This window comes from Trichechus manatus, unplaced genomic scaffold (genome assembly GCF_000243295.1).
Source record: "Trichechus manatus latirostris isolate Lorelei unplaced genomic scaffold, TriManLat1.0 scaffold00225, whole genome shotgun sequence".
Lineage (NCBI taxonomy): Eukaryota > Metazoa > Chordata > Mammalia > Sirenia > Trichechidae > Trichechus > Trichechus manatus.
The window spans coordinates 1,181,942-1,203,599 of NW_004444161.1; the positions used below are offsets into that span (position 1 = coordinate 1,181,942).

The 21,658-nt window shown below is 41.5% G+C and overlaps 1 protein-coding gene across 1 annotated transcript in view; it reads left to right on the forward strand.

Moving 5' to 3' along the window:
* GALNTL6 (polypeptide N-acetylgalactosaminyltransferase like 6) overlaps positions 1-14,269 on the forward strand; it is a 944,054-nt gene extending 929,785 nt beyond the window's left edge. The window contains exon 10 of the mRNA XM_004388960.1: positions 14,102-14,269. Within this exon, the coding sequence (XP_004389017.1) occupies positions 14,102-14,269 (168 nt within the window). The remainder of the gene's footprint in view (positions 1-14,101) is intronic.
* Positions 14,270-21,658: the final 7,389 nt, after the last annotated feature.

The window sequence follows — 21,658 nt, forward strand, 5'->3', positions numbered from 1 at the left end:
GTTTAATCTTCTACATTTTGGTGTAAACTTTCCCTGAAATGTTTTTATGTATACAGTCTAAGATGGGGCTTAAATTTTTTTCATATTTACATCCAATTGATTCATCATCATATACTAAAAATATTATTTTTCCCTCTGCACTGAAGTGGCACCTTTGTCATAAGTCAAGAGACCTTATATACATGGATCTATTTATGAATAGTCTATTTTTCATCATCTGACTCTGTCTATCCTTACGCCTGTAGCACACTGCCTTAATAATGGTACATTTATAACGCTTTGATACTGGTTTTGTTCTTTTTCATCTTTAGAATTTTCTTGGCTATTCTTGGTCCTTTCATTTCCATATAGATTTTAGAATCAGCTTATTAATTTCCACAGATAAGTCTGATGAGATTTGATCAGTTTTGCATTGAATGTATTGATCAATTTGAAAACTTAGGTTTTCATAATATTGAGTTTTAAAATCCTTGAACATGATATTTCCCTCTATGTGTTTATATTTTCTTTCATTACTCTTAGTGATATTTTGTAGTTTTCCAGATAAGAGTCTTGCACATTTTCTGTAAGATTTATTCCTACTCATTTGATGATTTTCATGACGACCAAATGGAATCATATTTTTAACTTCATTTTCTATCTCTTGTTGCTAGTATATAGACAATTGATTTTCCTATATTTACACTGTATCCAGTGACTATGCTAAAAGTACCTACGAATTCTAATAGTTTAGCTGCATAACCTTTTGGGATTTCTATATGCACAGTGATTAAGAGTTCGGCTACTAACCATAAGTTTGGCAGTTCAAATCCACCAGCCACTCCTTGGTAACCCTATGGGACAGTTCTACTCTGTCCTACAGGGTCACTATGAGTTGGAATCGACTTGACTGCAACGAGTTTAATTTTTTTTTTTTCGATGTACACAAATGTGTCATCTGTAAATAGATTGCTTTAGTTCTTCCTTTCCAGTTCTTACACCTTTTGATAGCCTTTTCCTTGCCTAACTGCATTGGCTAGTATATCCTGTACAATGTTGAAATGATGACAGCAGACATCCTGTCTTATTGGAAATCTCCAAATGAGAGCATTAACATTTCATAATTAAGAATAATGGCTGTTGTGAGTTTTTGAATGTACCTCTTATTAGCTTGAGTGAGTTCATTTTTGTTAGTTTGCCTCATTCATTTCTGCATAGCTAAGGATTTTGTTATGAAGGATTTTAAGTATTTAAGTGCTTTGTCTACATTTATTGAGAATATGATAAGATCTTTTTGCTTTATTCTGTTAATATGGTGAATCACATTGATTGGTTTTAAAACATTAACTCAACCTTGCATTTCTGAAATAAACTCCATTTGATCATGATTATCCTTTTGATATATGGCTGGAGCGATCTGCTAATATTTTGTTTAGGATCTTTATACTATGTTCATGAAAAGAAATTGTCAGTCATTTTCCTTTATCGTAATTCCCTTGTCAGGTTTGAGTAAAAAAGTTATGTTGGCCTTATAAACAAGCTGCCCTTCATCCTACCTACACACTAGAATTACCTGGAAACTTTTGTTTTTTAATACCACTAGTCAAAGTCTTCCCTCCCAGACCAACTACAGTAGAATCTCTAGAAGGTGAGGCCTGGATATTGGTATATTTTGGAAGCTGTCAAGTGATTCTAAAGTACAGCAAGATGGACAACCACTTTCCTAGCTCAAACTTTACCTACTCAGATCAGACTTTCATCACCCCACTCCTTCCTCCTGCTTAGTTGGAATTTGCTCCTCTACCTGTACTCCTATACCATTTGTTTCATCCCTTTTTTGTGTTTGTAACATTGAATTATGCTTACATAATCCCTTGTCTCCCCTTACAGATGATAACTACATGACAGCAGGAACTTTATCTTTTATTTCTGCATGGCCCTCCTAATACCTAATACATAACCCAAAACTAAACCAAACCCATTGTCATCAAGTCAATTCCAACTCATAGCAACCCTATCGGACAGAGTAGAACTGCCCCCACAGGTTTTCCAAGGAGCTGCTGGTAGATTCAAACTGCTGACCTTTTGGTTAGCAGCCGAGCTCTTAACCACTGCACCACCGGGGCTCCACCTAATAGACAGACGTTCCTAAATAAACGTTCATTAAATGGTTTAAAGAAACACTGGGTTCGATTATCGAAGTGAACGCCTCTTTCATGAACCCCAAGCCATGCTGCACAAAACTTAACATATCCCTTTGTCTCAGAACCACACACACAGCCTCCCCAGAGACCAGAAGTAAAAAGTGTAAAATTACTGGTCTTAGTTGTTCTCTGGGTTGTTCTTACAGTTCAACTTCCAAAAGAAAGAGCTTAAAAATAACATCAAACAGGAAGTGCAGATAAGGAGGTGCTGCCAGGCTAAATAGCTAACAGTGCAACAGTCACATTAGTTTAACAAGTGAGTGGGTGGAATCCTTGGGATATTGTATATACCAGAACTCTGGCCTCTCAGCTCATGAAATTGTACTGGTCCACAAAGAGGCCAGATAGAAGGCCACAAGGGTGTTACTTTAAGTCATTCTCGTTACGTATTGATTAAGGACCAAAAATGAGGAAAGTGTGCACACAGAGTTGAATTAAAAAGACATATCATTCAACTTTGGTTCTGACATATGAAGCCCCCCTACACAGTTGTGGACTTGTGGTCACACTGGGGCAGTCACCTTCCTCCAGGAGAGCCTGTTCATTACTGGACAGTCCCAGTTGTTAGAAAGCTCTTTCCTGGACTTTGGTACCACACAGATTACGTTTAATCCCTATACTCAAGACAGATCCCAAATGTTTGAACAATTCTTACCTGGTCTTGTTTAATCTTCACTTCTGATTGAACAGTCTAATTTCCTGCCACTGCGCTTCATATTATTAAAATTTAATCTACCAAATCTCCTGGACGTTGACTCTCAACATACTCCAGGTAGTCCGAGAGAGTGGCATGCTACCCAGAGCCAAACACAATATTCTAGGCATGTCTTTAAACAAGGAAAGTAAGATGAGTTCCTAACACCCTTTGTTATGAGCTTCTAGTACTTCTTATCATGAGCAATGCATTTCTGTTAATTTACCCTGAGTTGATTGATTTTCTGCCTTAACTTCACACACTTAGCTTCCTAATGAGCCTTTAGTATACCAAAACCATAAAATCTTTTTTTCTTGTTTTCCTGCAGAAACACATCTTCTCAACTTATACCTGTATAAACAAAAAAAAAAAAAAACCATTGCCATCAAGTCTATTCCAACTCATAGCAATCCTATGGACAGAGTAGATCTGCCCCATAGGGTTTCCAAGGAGCAGCTGGTAGATTTGAACTGCCGACCTTTTGGTTAGCGACTGAACACTTAGCCACTACACCACCAGGGTCCATACCTGTATAGTTCATCTTTTATACTCAAGAGTAGCTGTCAGTTTGTTTCTATTAAATTATATCTCACCAGATTTACTCCAACCTGAATTTTAACTGTCTCATCCAATGTATTAACAGTCACACTAGCATTAATCGACCCGTGGACTGGATCAGCATGCAATCACGTCCTTGTCTAAGTTGTTGATTCCAATGCACAGGGCCAAGGATTGAGTCCTCCATCATATACTAGAGGTGACATTAATCTGTTAATGAGCATCATTTGGATGAAGTTACCCAGCCAGATACAAATTTACCTAATACTAATAACTTCTAGCTCAGAGTTCTCCAGCTTGACTATAAGAAAACATAAGTGGACTTTTCCAACTTCTTGCTGAAAATCCGGTGCACAATTCTGCAGCATCCCCCAGTCTAGTAATACAAGACTTAAGTCACTGTGCCCTAAGAAGTTGTGGTCCCTATGCAGAAGACTTCAATTCAAATTGAGAGTCCAGCCACCCTGACAAGGAAGAGGGACAGTAACTCCCGGGAAGGGCATGCATCTACCCCGCAATGAAGCTACCTTCTCAATAAGTAGCGCCATCTTCACATTCTGGTTTATTTCTGTGTCTAATCCAGCTGGAGTCACTTGGTTGTTATGACTTTTTAAAATTTGCCATTTCTGGGTTACTTTAGTGTCTTAGTTTCTAAGTGTTGCTAAAACAGAAACACTACAAGTGGGTGGCTTTAAGAAACGAAAATTTATTTTCTCACGGTTAAGAGACTAGACGTCCAAATTCAGGACACCAGCTCTAGGAGAAGAGTTCTCCCTCTGTCAGCTCTGGGGGAAGCTCCTTGACTCATTCAGCTTCTGTCCCTTGGTTCCTTGGTGATTTCTAAAAACCCAACCCAACCCGTTGCCATCAAGTCAATTCTGACTCATAGCGACCCTACAGGACAGAGTAGAACTGCCCCACAGTGTTGCCAAGAAGCAGCTGATGGACTCGAACTGCCAACGTTTTGGTTGGCAGCCGAGCTCTTAACCACTGAGCCACCAGGGCTCCTGGTGGTCTCTACATGGCATCAGCCTTCCTCAGTTTGTCCTTTTTGCTTCTGTGCCTCAACTGCTCCTTTTATATCTCAAAAAAGTGTTTGCCTTACAACACACCCCACATTGATAGGGCCTCATGAATATAACAGAGAAAACCCAGTTCCCAAATGTGATTATATCCAATGCATAGGGGTGAGGATTTACGACATATATTTCCGTGGGTCTCTGTTTTACTGAACACGCTTTACCTGCCTCAGAAGAAGGCTTCTTCACAAACTAGCCACAGGCTCTCGGGTAAGGAAAAAAGCTTCCTGAATTGAATGCCTGCCAGGATCTAGACTGTGAAACACAAAAGAATCTTGGTAGTAGAAACTATAAAAAATGTAAATTAGTATTTGCTGATGAGGACAATTCTTCCCTACCATATGAGTGTGGGGCGAGGGCAGGACTGCTGGTTGGCTCTGCCGAGAAGAGGAATGAGTCAGGAGTTAGAAGTTAAGAACACAGGCTCCAGGGTCTGAGGGACCTAAGATCTGTGTCCTGGCCCTGCTACTGTGGAAGCTGAGCAAACTCCCTTACTGTGTGCTTCTTCTCCTCGGCTGTAAAATGGGTACGATAATAATATCTAACCTAGAAAGTTATTGAGATGATGAAATAAAATTTACTTGTACTTAGAAGATAGCACAGAAAAAAGAGTTCAATTGGTGTTAGCTATTAGTATTACCACATGTTCAACAAACTGTCTTCCAATTTTATTTTAGCCCTCCAAGTAGGTTTACATATAGGAAAAGGTGTGCATTTCTGTGCTCTTTTAACTACTCAGTTACAGAAAAATATTACAACGTAATTCTGTCAGAAGAGAGTTTTTTTTTTTATTCTGCTTTATTTCCTATTATATCCCCAGTACCTAGAATAATGTTTGGCACATAGTAGGTGCTTAATTAGTGTTTGTTGAATGAATGAATAAACAACTTGGCTTCCTGTTTGCTCATATTCACTGCTTAAGTGGTTTAGGTAGATAAAATGAGAAAATCTAGGTAGAGCACTTAGCACTGCCTGACCCGTAAATACATACTCAATACATAGGAGCCATTATTATGTTCAAGGAGCCCTGATGGCTCAATGGTTAAGTGCTCGGCTGCTAACCAAAAATGTTGGTGGTTCGAACCCACCCAGTGGCTCCATGGGAGAAAAAACATGGCGATCTGTTCTCATGAAGGTTACAGCCTAGGAAACCCATGGGGTAGTTCCACTCTGTCACACAAGGTCACTCAGAGTGGGAATCTACTCAAGGACACCTAACACCAACAATGACATTATGTTCACGTGATTCCTGGCAGGCTTACTGAGGGGACATGAAGAGATATGGACAGATGGAAACCAAGATATGGAACAGATGGGTTTCCTGTACCCATGGAGCTTTTAGTCTAGTGGGGAAGCTGGTTATAATTACATAAATTAAATGTACAGTGTAATATGAGAACATAAAACAGTGGGCTCTACCCAGGCCAGAGGGCAGGGAAGCCTTCCCTGACAAGCTAACTTTTAAGTGGAGGCCTAAAAAATGAGTAGGAATTAGATAGGTGAAAAAGGTTGATAGAGAAAAAGATCCCAGAATTAGGATCAGCTTGTGCAAAGGCCCTGTGGTAGGCCAGATCTTCATCTTCTAGGAAGAACAAAAAGAAAACCAATACAGTTGAAACGCATGCATGTGAGAGAAGACAGTGAACCGTAAGGCCAGAAATATAGCTAGGGGCCGAACTGAGCTAGACGTTATAGGCCACATACTAAGGATTTAGCTCAAAGAAACAGGGTCTTTGCAGAGATTGAAGCAGGGTTCTAACAAATCAGAATAGATTTTCTTTGTCATGATTCTGGCCGGTCTGAGGAAAACTGAGGATACGCTGCTGCCCATCGCTGCTGCCTGTGGGGGGAGCAGAGGGGAGGTGGGAATTCTGCTGTAGCCAGCCAGCACCGCCTCAGCACGCGCACCAAGGGGCCCTGACAGCACACTACAAAGCATTATTTCTGATTGGCCAAATTAGCTATGGATGCAGGCAGACCAATGTTCTCCTCCTGTGAGGAATTCTACCTGTCAAAGAAAAAATAGAAAGAGCTAGACAATCAGACTGCTTTGTCCCTTTTATGTCTCTCAGCGTGTTTTTTGCCTTCTCCCAGATGCCAACAAGAGCAGTAGACAGAGTGGGCCTACCTAGTTTGTCTTTCTCCCAGAGAGCTCAAAGAACGCTCATATATCAACCTTGTTCTTCTCCATCACCCCAAGAGATGGAAAAAAAGCAGGTATTTTCATCCCTTATCTCGTCCCACTTCCCTTCCTAGCCCACTCATTTTACAGACACAAAACCTATAGCACGGACAAATTCGGCGACCCTCAAAGATGATCGTCAGGCATAAAATCCGGATTGAAAACTACGCCTCATGATCCCAAGACTTCAGCGGTCATATCCATTCAAAAAAAAAAAAAAAATCATTGCCGTCAAGCCCATTGCAATTCATGGCAAACCCCTGTGTCCCACAGTAGAACTGCTTCCTGGGGGTTTCTTGGCAATCTACTTACATAAGTAGATTGCCAGGCCTTTCTTCTGTGGTGTCCTTGGTTGGGTTCAAACCACCGACCTTTAGGTTAGTAGTTGAGCACAAATCACTTGTGCCACCCAGGGACTACTGTCATATCCATACTCAACATGAAAGCCACCAGATACAAGAGAGTTTGCTCTCACAAAAGTATCCTCTTTCAACGTATATTCTTTTATAATCAATTTTTCTACTTACAAAGAAATCAATAGTGAATGGGGGGAGTAACTCGATTCTCCCCACTTTACACAGCTGAGTTATTCTGAGGTTCAGTCTATAGCCAACTGCTTACTGGGCAGTTAAACCTGGATGTCCCGTAACACCTCCAATTCAACATAACTAAAACAGAAGTCATTATCATTTTTCCCTCAAAATCCTGTTTCTCTTCCTCCATGTCTCACCTGGATACTACTTTTTCTCTAGTTACCCGCATCTCCTCTCTACATCAACCCCACATCCCATTAATCAGAACACTCTGCATTTAACTTCTCAAATGTCTCTCAGATCCTTTCTTTACCCCCATCTCAGCGCCATTGCCTCTGCTCTTGCCTCATCTTAACTCTGGATTATTGCAGTAGCCTCTGACTGTTCTCTGCCCGTAGTCTAATGCCTACCTACCAGTTGCCCATCGAGTCGACTCCGATTCATGGCGACCCCATGTGTTACAGAGTAGAACTCTGCTCCATTGGGTTTCCTTGGCTGTAATTTTCATGGAGGTAGATCTCCAGGCCTTTCACGGCTCCCCTGGGTGGTCTTGAACCACCAACCTTTAGGTTAGTAGTAGAATGCAAACCACCTGTGCCACCCAGGGACCCTAATTCTTCCCTACCCCCACTCCATTCTCCTCATTGCCATCAGCACTGTCCACCCAAAACAGATCTTGTCGCTCCACTGTTTTAAATCCTCCAGAGACCAACCGCATAACACCTGCATGAAAAACCCAAGCCTTAGCATTGTACCCCAGTCTCTTCATGATGTGGCCCTTGCCTCCTTCTCTTATATCATCATCTGGAATTCTCCACCTCGATCCAGTGTTCCAACCCTACCAACTGACTTGGTCCCCAACACAAGATCTAGCATCATTACCTTTGACACCATCTCTTACCACCCTCCTCCTTCCTCATCCTGACCTTCTTGCAGTTCCTCCAACCCACTAAGTACACTCTGTCTCAGAGCCTTTACACTGGCTCTTCCCTTTGTCTAGGATCCCCTTCCCCTAGATATTTGCCTGCCTAATTCCCTTACCTTCATCTAGACTGCCCAAATGTCACCTTCTCAATGAAGCTTACCCTACACACAAGCCCCTCTGTTATAGATTGAATTGTGCCCCAAAAAATATGTGTCAGAAGAAATCCCACTATACCTGTGATTATAATCACATTTGGGAATGGGTTTTCTTTGTTATGTTAATGAAACGCTATTAGTGTAGGGTGTGTTTCAAGTCTATCTCTTTTGAGATTCATAAAAGCAGATTAAACAAGCAACAAGAGAGCAGAAACTAGGGAAGCTAGATGCCACTCCACATGAAGATCACCAAGGAGCCAAGGAATAGAAGCTGAAAACCGACAAGGACCTTCCCCTAGAGCCAACATAGAGAGAAAGTCTTCCCCTAGAACCAGCACCCTGAATTTGGTCTTCTAGCCTCCTAAACTGTGAGAAAATAAATTTCTGTTTGTTAAAGCCACCCTTTTGTGGTATTTCTATTATAGCAGCACTAGGTAACTAAGACACCCTCCAACGGCACTCCAGGACTGCCTCCTCAGTATATAGCCTTCAAACAGGCTATGTATTTTACTTATTTATTATGTTTATCATTTATTGTCTGTGGCCCACTACCCCACCCACAGCTTCACCTCTAGAATCTAAGTTCAACGGAGGCAAAAATTTTGTCTTAAAATAGTTGATATATCCCCAGCACCTAAAAGAGTGCCTGGCAAATAGTAAGTGCCCAATACGTTTTTGTTGAATATACTGAATGCATAAATGTACATGTTATCTTACATCTCTCTTTTCACATGTTCCTCCCTATGTCTGAAATGCCTTAATTCACCCCCAGTCACCCCCATCTACAGTCTCTTTGATACTTTTACTTCAAACATTTCTTGTTTACCTCCCATACTTCTTGGGTCAAGGAATGACACATCTAGAGTCATATCTGTAGGCCTCTCTTCTAATACACACCAGAAAATAAAAGTCACTCAATAAATATTTGTTGAACTCAACTGACCTGAATAATGTTATATTTCAGGCAAAAAGCCTGGATATGTAGATCAGATACAGACTCTGGCCATAATTACAGAGAAGAGCAAATTCCAGAGCCACAAGCTTACCTTGTTCCATAAATCCTTTGGCTCACAATGGAAGGTAATGGTGTATCAGTTTGGATCACTGGTTGAGGCAGAGGATAATTTTTGAAAATTCCACTGTGCCAAGATTTCAGAAAAAACAATTGGATAGCTGACCTCCAACCAGATGATTAGTATGTCCTGGGTTTTATAATCGGGGATGCTCCCTGACTAAACACAAATGAAGGGAGGAGAGACATCACTATTACTCAGTTATTTACTATTTGCCAGACATTGTACCAAGGATTTTACATGTATCGACGCATTTTATCCTCACAACAAACTGCTGAGGTAGCTGTGATTATCCGTGTTTTACAGACGAGTATGCTGAGCTTCAGAGATTAAATAACTCTTCAAGGTCACACAGTAAGGTAATGGTCTGACTGGAACATGATTCAAACACCCTGCAGCCACAAACCCAAGCCCTTCTTCAGCACCAATGTTGCCTCCATGCCAGTGGCTAAGGGGTTGTTTTTCTCAGAATCATCTTCCTAGACCTTATGAACTCACATACTTGTTTTATTGCCTTTGGATCTTTGGCTGTTAGGTTCTCTGATGGCCCTGAGCATAGTGTGGAATATTTTCTACAATTTACTCTTTATTTTAAATGTTCTGACCCTATGTAAGCATAAACCAGTTGACTGCAGTCAAGTCAACCCCGACTCTTAGCAACCCTGTGTATGTCAGGGTAGAACTGTACTCCATAGGGTTTTCATGGCAGATGTTTTTGGAAGTAGACTGCCAGGACTTTCTTCCAAGGCACCTCTGGATGGACTCGAACCGCCAACCTTTCAGTTAGCAGCCAAGCACATTAACCATTTGCAGCACTCAGGGACCCCCTTATAAGTATAGAACCTAATAAAATTTAGAGTAGTCCAAGGCCTGCCTTGAAGAGGTGTCCCTTTCAATGGACTACCTGAAAAGTCCCAAGCACACTTTTCATGGTGTGACCTGATGGGCTGGCAGCAGGGGTTGTTTAGCCTGAACTGATTTAATTATGAAGGCCTACATCCTGGGTCTGAACTTTTGCGTTCCTTCCTCAAGGATTTCTAATTTCTTAGGCACTAAAAAAAAAAAAGAGATGCACCCAGGGAAGTCTGGAAGGGTAAGAAAGAGATGCAATTTGCCCCATTACATTTTAAACAGCCAAAGCATATGATATGCCTTCCCTTTGGACTGAAGAAAGAACAGTCTAGTTACAAGCAAAGAAAGAATGTTTCCCATCTTCCTCCGAGGCAGATTGTTATGGAACAGCAATCTTGCCAAAGCACTCAGAAGTCTATTCCAAAGAAAAACCTGTGAGACTGAAGGGCAAGGAGTGAAGCGCTGTCATAGAATAAGAGACATATTCTGAGAATGATTACTCGATCTACTGACTTAATTCCAACCAAAAAGCCTCTGTAAGGACATTTAGTAACCTAAAAGCGTGGCTGAGTAGAAATATAAATATATATAGCCTAGACCCCAAGATCAAAAGCAAAAACCGTGTGCTCTGGTGAAGGCTGAAGATGCTCCCATAAGCTTCACCTCTGGGACCTGCTGGTTACTGCAAAGACTAGGGTAAGCAGAGCTCAGTCTGTAATCAGGGAACCATCCATCTGCTGATCCACTGAACATTGTTGATGGTCTGTAGTGTGACACTTTGTCAGTTGTCTCTGTCCCCAGTGGCTTCTGGAAGAAAATGCTCATTCCATTTTAGGGCTGGAAAAGGCCTTAGAGTTTTATTTAGTCCACCCTCTCATTTTACTGAAGAGGCTTCTCAGGGTTAGATAGGTTTAGGGAAATCAACTCTTCAACTGTTATGAGAACATGAAGTACAATTACAGAAAACGTTCCCTGGATTTTATGGGGTAGTGCTGGACTTCGCATATCCTGCCTGGTTGTCCCCATGAGCATACCTGAGTTTGTCAGAGCAAGTGTTCCAATATGGGATTTGGAAAAATATAGTCACCTTAGGGTTCAAAAACTAATGTTCAATAAATCTGATTTGGCTTTTGCATTTGCACTGAGGTACACAAGCTGGCAAAGGAAGAAGAGAAACATGCTCTACTCCTTTGCTAGTCTCAGCTTTTTAGCCGTCATGGAAATCTGTGTTTAGGGGGAGAACTGTGACCATCTGAAGGCCCTTGCTTGAGCTACAGATAACAGTAACCTTAGGAAGAAATGCTGAGAGTTAGGAGGAGAAAGGGAGATAAATGTACACGGAAAAAGCGAATTAAAATTTAACTGGTCGCATACAATTTTTCTGACTATAACAGCTTAAGAGTGCTTTTTGAGAAACTGATCTCAATATGTTAAGCCCCTGAGACTAAACCAGAGCCCCTCGGTGATGCTAATGGTTAATGCTAGCCTAAAGGTTGGAGGTTCAAATCCACCCAGAGGCACCTCGGAAGAAAGGCCCTGGTGATTTACTTCCGAAAGGTCACAGCCATTGAAAACCCTGTGGAGCACAGTTCTACTCTGACACACATGGGGGCGCCAGGAGTGGGAATCAACTCGACGGCCACCAGGTTGGTGGTTAACCTGGTGGAAGTTGGAGGTGGGACATGGACGGTAAAAGATGCAGAGAAGGAAGAGAGAAAGATGGTGAAGGAGACCCCTGCCTAAGGAGGCATGGTGACTGTTAGAAGGATCTGGGATAGCAAGTATCTATGACTCCAACGAAGAAGGACGTGTGGGCTGAGCTGAAGAGCACAAGCTCCTTCCTCCTAGAATCAGCTCCCACCCCAGCCCACCTCCACCTCAGTCAAGGAGAGAGTTCCTCGGGGCCTCCCTTGGGGTCGCACACTAGTGGAGAGAGCAAAGCAGGGGGTTAAGGCAAAAACCCCACGGAGAACAGTTCTACTCTGACTCACATGGGGTCGCCGTGAGTCAACAACTGGTAAGGAGACCTCAAGAGCCCAGGATACGCCGTCTCTGTGTAAGGCAAGCAAAACCCACAGTGCACTCAGCAAACTGCCTTTAAAGACAGCAGAAAGGAATAGTGAGCCTTTGTTCTCGGCAGAGCTCTTAGTTCACACTGAAAACAGAAACGCACGAATGAAATTGCCGGCAGGTTGCCTTTCTCATTCCTTGTTCTTGCTGCCTTCATACAGTGCTTAACTATGCAAACATCCGGGATCCTAACGGACATTAAATATTGGTTGATGACATCTTAAAAAAAATAAATAATGAGCCCTGGTGCACAGTGGTGAAGCTCTCGGTTGCTAACCAAAAGAAAGATTGGTGTCTTGAACCCACCAGGCACTCCTCAGGAGAAAGATGTGGCAGTCTGCTTCCATAAAGATTACAGCCTTGGAAACCCTATGGGGCGGTTCTCCTGTGTCCTATAAGCTCGCTGTGAGTCGGAATCGACTCCATGGCCCTGAGTTTGGTGTTTTGTTTTGGAATCTTAAAAACCAGGAGCGACCCAGAAATGTTTACACAGAGTGCCTGAGAAAGTCTTAAGTCTAAAAACATTGTAAGTTTAGTACCCTTCAGTTAAAGAAAATAATCAGAACCCCTAAACGTTTTCTAAGCTAAATGATAAAACACTGCTTGATTCTAATTGCGCGATTCTAAAATTGAAGCAGTCATCTGGGGAAGTTTTTACATGTTATTGTGAAAATTATTCTTCCCAATTCTGTGAAATTTAAGGTATTGTTAAAAATACTTTTTTTTTTTTTTTTAAAGCTTAGCCATTGTAAGAGATAAAAATTTGTTACTAGTTAAGGAAAGATCATTTAGCATGAAGTTCCATTTTCCGACTTGCACAAGGAAACGGAGCGTATGTTAATAGAGTGTGTTCAGATAGCGGGACAGCTCACTGCTTAAACTTTGTGTCCTGGTGATACCTTTCGTTCACAGAGCTCTGTCTTTATCACGTACCTAGTGATGGTCTTCCAAAAGGTCAGAGCCTTGAAAAGCGTAAGGAGCAGTTTTACTCTGCATCCGTGGGGTCACCGTGAGTCAGAATCGAGACCCTGGCTGGCAACTAACTACAAGAAGGGGCTTGTTTAAAAAACACCGAACGCTTCCTTCTCCATTTTACAGAAAGCAATGAAAGCTGCACCTCAAGGAGACCTGTCATGGGAGGAAAGGAGATGAGAAAAGACAGAACCTCACAGCTAACACATGTGAACTTGTACATTCAGATACTGCCTGCGCGTTACTTGCCCACACCCCACATTCACCTCAGTAAGACAGATGAACACCTAACACATTTCGTTCCTGCTTCTTTGGCATTTTCCTTTCCCTCTGGAGGTTCAATACGAGGGGAGGGAAAGTTATGACTCTTCATGTCCTGTGCGTGTGCGTGGTGGTGGTTGTTTATTATGGACTGAATTATAGTTTTTTGTGGATGTGCCTGTCCTCAAATAGCTACATTACTTGTCACTTGACAAACAACCCCATATACTTACTGTCTTCAAAACCCAAGCATGTAACAAAATGCTTACCACATAGGAAGGAATCAATAGGTTGCTTTTTTAAAAATGAAAGAATGGATAAATATTTTTGCCTCTAAGTGAACCTGCTGGAAGGACCCTACATGGTGTCAACGGGTCCTAGGAAACCGTGTTCCATGTTGGCATCTCATCCTGCTATTGTTTGATTTGGGAGTTGCTCTGTTTTTCACACCATGAGTATATACTGAAATACAAACAGGGATGTTTTACTTGCTCTGTATACTTTGGGTTCTAACCATTCACCATGCATTATGTCAGCCTCTTGTTTTCTTTCTGATCCCTCCAGGACAGAACATTATTCCATCCTGTGAGCAACAGCTGTATGGACTGCAATCCTGCGGAGAAGAAAATTTTCATGGCTAGATGTGACCCTCTATCTGAGACTCAGCAGTGGGTTTTTGAACATATTAATATGACTGTTTTAGAAAAATTTAACCACCATGCCAGCTCCTAGAGAGAAAGAAGAAAGAGCAATTGCCTATAGATTACAAGCTAAGTTTTGGCTGGCATCTGGGTTGAAGGAGTCAGGAATAACATTTCCTAGATCCAGGAAGCCCTGGTTTAAAGATGTGTAAAGGCCACGTTTAAGTAGGTTGTCCTGAAGAACTTCCTGTACCTAAAAAACTTGGCTGAGAACCTCACCAGCTGCTTCTGAGAACTTGAGACTAGCAGTTAACCTTGCTGGCCAAGGGCAAAGATTATTTAGGGACTTTTCAAAACAACCGCTGAATTAAATCCTAGCATTTCTCAGGTCAAATCCTGCAGTAGTGAGTAGCTATGAATGGATCCTATTAACTGGGTGGGGGTGGGGGGTGGAAATAGAATGCATGACTGCTCGGACAGCCTACGGATACCACAAGCTTAGAGCTAGACACGAGGGGTGAGCTGTACTCTTTCGGTGCCATTCTCTGACTAAGAATGGGTTAAGCAGGTTTAACCCTTAAAAGTGCTGCAGATGATTTTAGAGTGCTCATACGATTCTCTGTTCTTTTACTTTTAAACAAGGGGGCGATATCTAAGGACTTAAAATGTAAGACTTAAACTGCATAACGAAATGGACTTTCCGTGCTCCCTTTGTTTCATTGACATTTATCATTTTTTTCTTTTAGAGCAGAGGTAACTTATTGTTCATAAAGTTCATGCTCCATAAATCTGCTGAAGTTCTAATTCAGTGCCCTTGTATGAATCCAGTAAAATAAATTTCAAAAAAAAAAAACTATGCTATCAAGTTACTCCAAAGAGAAAGATTTCACAGAAGCAGCAAAACCATGTAAGGTTTAGCGGAAGGATTTCTCTAGGAAATCTATTTTTACTTTTCTATTATTTTTAAAAGTGTAAAAGTTTGATGTTTGTCCAGTCATAAATTTTATTCAAGAAGGAAATGGAGTGAGGTTGGTGTAATTTGTTTAGGAGATTCTTAAACCCAAATAAATCTACACTCCAAGTGGCGTGTGAAAAGGCTTCGTTCACTTCAATTCTGTTTCATCAGCGTTGGAGATTTGGAAGGGTTTGATGGGTTGGTTGCTTTGGTTGGTTGGTTTTTTGTTTGTTTGTTTTAAATTATTGATGTCAATGATATTGTGTATGCTTTATTTGGAAGCTCATAGAAGGAATTTCCATTAATAAAGTGCTTCTGACACCATTTTATGTTAGTGGGACGATATTTCAGGTGTGAAGAAAGGAAGGACTAGAAAAATAAATGGAACATTTAATCCTTAAAAGAATTTTTTTACTTTTCAATAATGATGGGTTTGGGGGAGGAATATACAGACATCAAGATGAGTCCCTATAAGAAAGAATCATATTCATTATACATTTCTCAAATTTTTTCAAGTAGAAAACAGTTTTTCCTTTGCTCTTGATGTTTTCTTTTTTTAAACTTAGTTTTCCTATTAATGAAAACTTATATATCATCTTGGATACAGAAGCACTGAATTTTAAAACCGGAAAAGCTCTTAGAATCCAATCCCCGGGTTTTACAGATGAATAAAAAGCCCACAGAAGATACGCCTAACTCGCGGAGGGCAGATGAGTCTCCGGACTCCTAATCCAGTGCTGTTTCTACCATGATATGTCGCCTGTCTCTGTCTCATGGGGTGGCTTTGGTTATAACTCTGATTTATGCTCTAACTCCCTGGGGATGTCTGCAAGAGGCACCATTCACTTCACAAAAACTCTAATATGTGAAACCTCTTCTTGAAAATGTTCACGATTTGGTTCTGTCCTTGAAACCTAATCAAAACATCCAGTTAAACTACCCTGCTAATAGTTGGGGGAGAGTTATTTGGTTATCTTTACTGATTTTTCAAGCATTCTTTTGAAGAGCTCTTCTTTTTAAACTGACGGTCACGGAGACATTTTGTGTAGGTCAAGAGATTTTTGAGGCATTCAAGATGGAGAAAATCAATAGTGAGAAATTCACTTGTGTGTTGAACAATTCCAGAGCGTGAGAGAAGGTTTATCTCAAGTGCCCAGAGGGCAATCTGGCTGTAGAATTGGAAGAGCCTATAAAAAGTCACATTACGTCATTAAACAGTTGACTGCTATTTACAATTCCACCGAAGAGTCAATCCAGAGTTCTGTACTCTGGAAGGTCCAGGTTTGAAATGATCTTTGAGGAGGCTATACCACGTGAAGCTAGCCATAACATGTTTGCCACTCTCCTTTGGGAAAGCCTGAATATTACATTATTTTGTTGTAACACCAGGGACCAGCAAAGACTGGTCTCCTAATATCAGAAGGGCCTGTCTCTCAAATGTAACATTTCCTCTGAGTAAAAGGACGTGACACCAAAAAAAATTGAAAATGTGTTAAAAAAAAAAATAGAAGTTTGAGACATTAAAAAGTTCCCTAGGTGGTGCAAATGGATAGGTTGCTAATGTAAAGACTGGCAGTTTGAACCCACACAGCAGCACCACAGAAGAAAGGCCTGGTGATCTGCTTCTGTAAAAGATTGCAGCCAAGAAAACCCTATGGAGCGCAGTTCTACTCTGTAACACATGGGATCTCCATGAGTTGGAAACCACTCATGGGTTTGGTTTATTTTTTGTTTTTGAGATGCTAAAACCGAAATTAAAAGTTTCAACTGCCAAGCAATTGTCAAATGTGTGCAAATGGGAAACATACAAATAGAACAAAATGAAGCCAAAATAGCCTCCCCCTAAGCAGAAGGGATAACACTGCCAACTAAGCATATGTGCGTTTCCAGTTCCACTGAAGACTGGGGCTCTATACTCACTCGAAGTGCCACCACTACCATTCTGAAAAGTATAAAACTGCATGTGTTTACATATTTACTGGGCAAAGGGGACTGAACAGCTCTCAGAAAGATTCTCTTTCCTGGAAACGACATGACTTAGAAATTGGACAGTAGAGTACTGCCCTACACTTTTACCAGAATGGGAGGGAAAATATGATAAAGTTAATCTGGGCTTGAAAATTGCTACTTAACCATAATAAGAAATGGTTTTACCAGAAGTTAGAAAATGGTTGCTTTTTGAAATCACTTTTATATATTTACTGAGAAAAAGCTATACTGAAAAACAATTGTAAATGAGTTGTGGAATTTATACTTTTTTTTTCAAGGCTGGATGAATACCATGACAATAACAATGTACTGGTTTCTATGTCTACTCCTATACAATTACATGACTGTTTTTAAATGTATTCCTTATATCAGAGGCCTCGGTGCATAACGCAAGTACCAGGATTATTCTGTGAACTGATAACATAGAACTTTATACAATAAATGAACAACACATAATGAAAATGGATTTATAGTCAACGAAAGTGTATTAGGCCCATTCTGTTCACGGTCTTACAAAATATAAAACCAATGCCGACACTTGACACCATTTCTTTTCAGGGGCAATTATATGTTTTAAAAGGAGACAACATCTGAAAATAAATAAATTAGAGGATATAAATATCTATTTTGTGCTTCTTGTTGTCATAGGAAAAAAAATCTATTTCAATCCTTTTATAAGTATCTCCATAGGAAAATAGCAAAAAGAAATCTTTTACTGGGAAGTCCAACGCCATAAAGTTTATGGCAGATCCATCAAAATAGCCAATGACACTTCAGTTACCAAGTCCACTGGGCACCCACCAGTGTGAGACACTCCTGGCCCAGAACTTCACTTTGGTTCTGAACAGAGTGGTTGGCAAGACTGCGACAGACCCCCTATTTTTGACTTCCTGTTTTCAGTGTTCCAGAATCTTTCCCAGGGATGGGCAGTTCCCTGGCCTCCAAAGCTGCTAGGTTGCATTATTCAGAACTTGAAACCATCCTAATAATGTGACACTGTGAACACTGATTTGGTGAAATCTCTTTAGGCTTCTTTTCTTGGCAGAGATATAAAGCTGTGATGCTCGTACATAAACAGGTGCTGGACATACGCTGAAAGCAGGCTTTTTATGTAAATCCTGAGAAGGAACAACTGAAAGGGAAAATTTTCTAAGTGATTCCCTCTGGTCCTGGGAGTAGATATAAATAGCAAGTAAACTGTATCCCTCAACATGGAGTTTGTATAATCTTCTCCATTCACCTCATCAATAAGCTCTACCCTTGCCCGCATGACTCTCAGATGACACCACTAACTGTAGTCATCCCCCATGTGTGGAACTGTGGCTGAGAACACTGAAGCATGACAAGTGGCCAGTCCTTCCCACACAGTCGACTTTGGAAGATTGCTCTTTGATTCATGCCCGTCGCCTTTGCTTGCAGAACCCACAGCTGTTTGCAACTCTATTTGGTAGACTTGATATTGGCCTGGAGCTTTTATTCACAGTCACTCATCCCTACACTTGACACACCAGACTGGTATGTCTGGTACTGTGGCTTCTCAGCAGACAATGGCTCAGACACATGTGATACTGCACTTCAGAGAAATCTGGAAACATCTCTTTCATCCCTCCTGCCTGAAGTTGTGTCCTTCAGCTCCAAGTACAACAACCTCCCAGGATTCCACAGTCCTCCACTCCCAGAATTCCACAGTCCTCCACTCCCAGAATTCCACAGTCCTCCACTCCCAGAATGCCATAGTCCTCCACTCCCAGAATGCCACAGTCCTCCACTCTTCACATTTCCCTGGTCCAACAAAGTGATCTGACCTCAGTACAGAGAGGCTGGTTACAAGTCAGGATCTTACTGGTAATGATTTTCTTCTGGCAGTACTCACCTTGGGGAAGGGTGATCATAACCAGGTAACGTGTATCCTGGATTAGCAGGGACAGCCCTGTTTTATGCTTTTTGTCTTATGTAATTATTAATAGTGTTCCCTTTTACTGTTTACTAGCTGAGGGCAATTGGTTATAGATATTAATAAGCACAGAACATTTTAACTTTCCCAAACAAAACTATGAAGTTAACAAGCAGATGGAGCATAAATACCAGCTCCTATCAAGACGATTCCAACTCATGATGATCCCATGTGTGTCAGAGTAGAAATGTGTTCCACAGAGTTTCAATGGTTGGTTTTTTGGAAGCAGATCACCAGGCCTTCCCTCCAATGTGCCTCTGAGTGGTCTGGAACCACCAACTTTTATTTCTGAAGCCAAGAGCATTAACCATTTGCCCCACCTAGGGACTCCATTAAAGCCTATAAAACCCAAATCAAACCCACTGCCGTCGAGTCAATTCTGACTCATAGCAACTCTATAGGTCAGAGTAGAACTGCCCTGTAGATTTCCAAGGCTGAATTCCTTACAGAAGCAGACTGCCACATCTTTCAGCTGGTGAGTTGAAACCCCTAACCTTTCAGTTAGCAGCTGAGTGCTTAACCAGTGCACCACCAGGGCTCCTATTAATGCCTGTGGTCTACAAGAAATCAGCTAGTCTCACCCCTTCCCTTCAAATAGGATCAGACTAAAACCAGTTATATTTGATAATTGCCTGTTGTATTTACATGATTGTTTACTGGTGGCTTAACAGAAGATTTTTAATAAAGAGTTCATGTATCTCAGGACTTCTGGACAACATGGCACTATAGACAGAAGCACCACACTGTCCCTCCACAGCAAAGATCTGGAAAACTAAGCCAAACAGAGACACACAGCAATCCTGAAACCCTACGCAGCAAATGAAGAGATAAAGAACTCATCCAAGCACCAAATGGAATAAGAAACTGACTGAGAACAGAGAGTGAGCAGAGATACATGCAGAGATCCCATATCAGCTACTGCAGCATGGATCTGCCATCTTGGACTCCTATCAGAGATTGGTGAACAGGGGGTATGAGAAAGCAGCTTCAAGGAGTTTCCAGCAGGAGACAGAACAACCAGCAAACAGCAATATGTGCTTTCCCACTCCCTACCTTTCTTCAACCCCACTCGGCCTCCTCTGCTTCCTGTGGCTACAGTCTCTTGGCCAGGAGGCACCAGCTTCACCCCAGTGCTGCTTGGATTCCACCCGCCCACACTGGCCGGCTCCCTGACTGCCATTTGTTGGCTGCTGATGTTGCCTTTTTCCACTTCTTTTGATTTCTTCCATACATCTCATCACCTCCCCCCCTTTCTCTCAAATACCTGGCTCCGTGTGCCATCTTTTCTTCTTTCTGAAAGGCTGTGCAACGTCACTCAAATGTGAAACTGCTTCCTGGCCAGTGCCACCAGGCTAGTGGGACCCCTGGGGCTTTTTTTCTTTGTTTGTTTGATTGTTTGTTCTGGTTTGTTCTGTTTTAATGTGTTTGTTTGTTTGTTTTCTATTTCTTTTCTCATCTTGGAAGCCCCTTCTAGCTGGGCAGTACTCCGTGGCTTGGGAGCTACTCCCTTACACTGTGCAGATGCACTGTGGCATCCGTGGGGGCATTTCATTTTTCTTGTTTTTTTTTTTTCAGATCTATTGTTTTGTTTTTTTATTTTTTGGGTTTTTTTTTTTGTTTCTTTGTTTTGTTTTCTTCTCTCTCTTTTTCTCTTTTTGTCCTTCTTCATTTTCAGTTTCTCATCTCTCTGTACTTACCTTCTCTTCCTCTCTCCTGAATACCTGGCGCTGTGTGACACCTCTACCCCTCTAGCCAGGCTGTACTTCACAGCCTGGGAGCAACTTCCCTAGTCCTACCAGACGCGCCAGTGAGATCCCTGGGGGCTTTTCTTTTTTTTCCTCTAATTTTTATTTATTCATTTTTTTCTTTTACCCTTTTTCTTTTTTTTCCTTTTTGTTTTTCTCCATTTCTCTGTCTCTCCTCTCCACTCTAACAGTAAGCTCCCTTAGTACTCTCTTTTGTTTGTCTGTGTGTATAATTTTGGCTACTGTTCCTCTCTCTTCTCTCTCCTCTTTCCCATACCCATCTTAGCTCCACACACCACAATCTACAAACTCTTTCCTGCCTACCTGCAGTGTGTGCTGAACGTCACAACCCCAAGCAGCACAGACACAGCCTACTCTGGAACTTGACCTGCACTGATTCCCAGCCCACCCTGTCGGCCATAATATGTGTCACAAACAACCCATCCCAGCAACTCCCCTTCAGCTGGACCTGACCTGCTGTACTATACCTGAGTGACTGACCCTGCCCATTGGAGAAGGAGGTGAAAAGTATCATGCCCACAGATGAGCAAACAACAAAGAATGCACAACTCGCCTGCTCAGACATAACCAAATAAAACAAAAAAGCAGGAAGAAACAAACAAATCTACAATCAATAAATGAAGAAAATAACTACTGAATGCCCCAAAGACAGCAGACAATATCAAAACATATATAAAAACAGGACAGGATGGTTCCAGTAGGCATCCAAAATAAAACACCAGATGATTTTCTGGTAGAAGAAAAGGCACTAGAACTACCTGATAAGGAATTCAAATCTCTAATACTCACAATTATCCAAGAGTTGAAGCAAAAAGC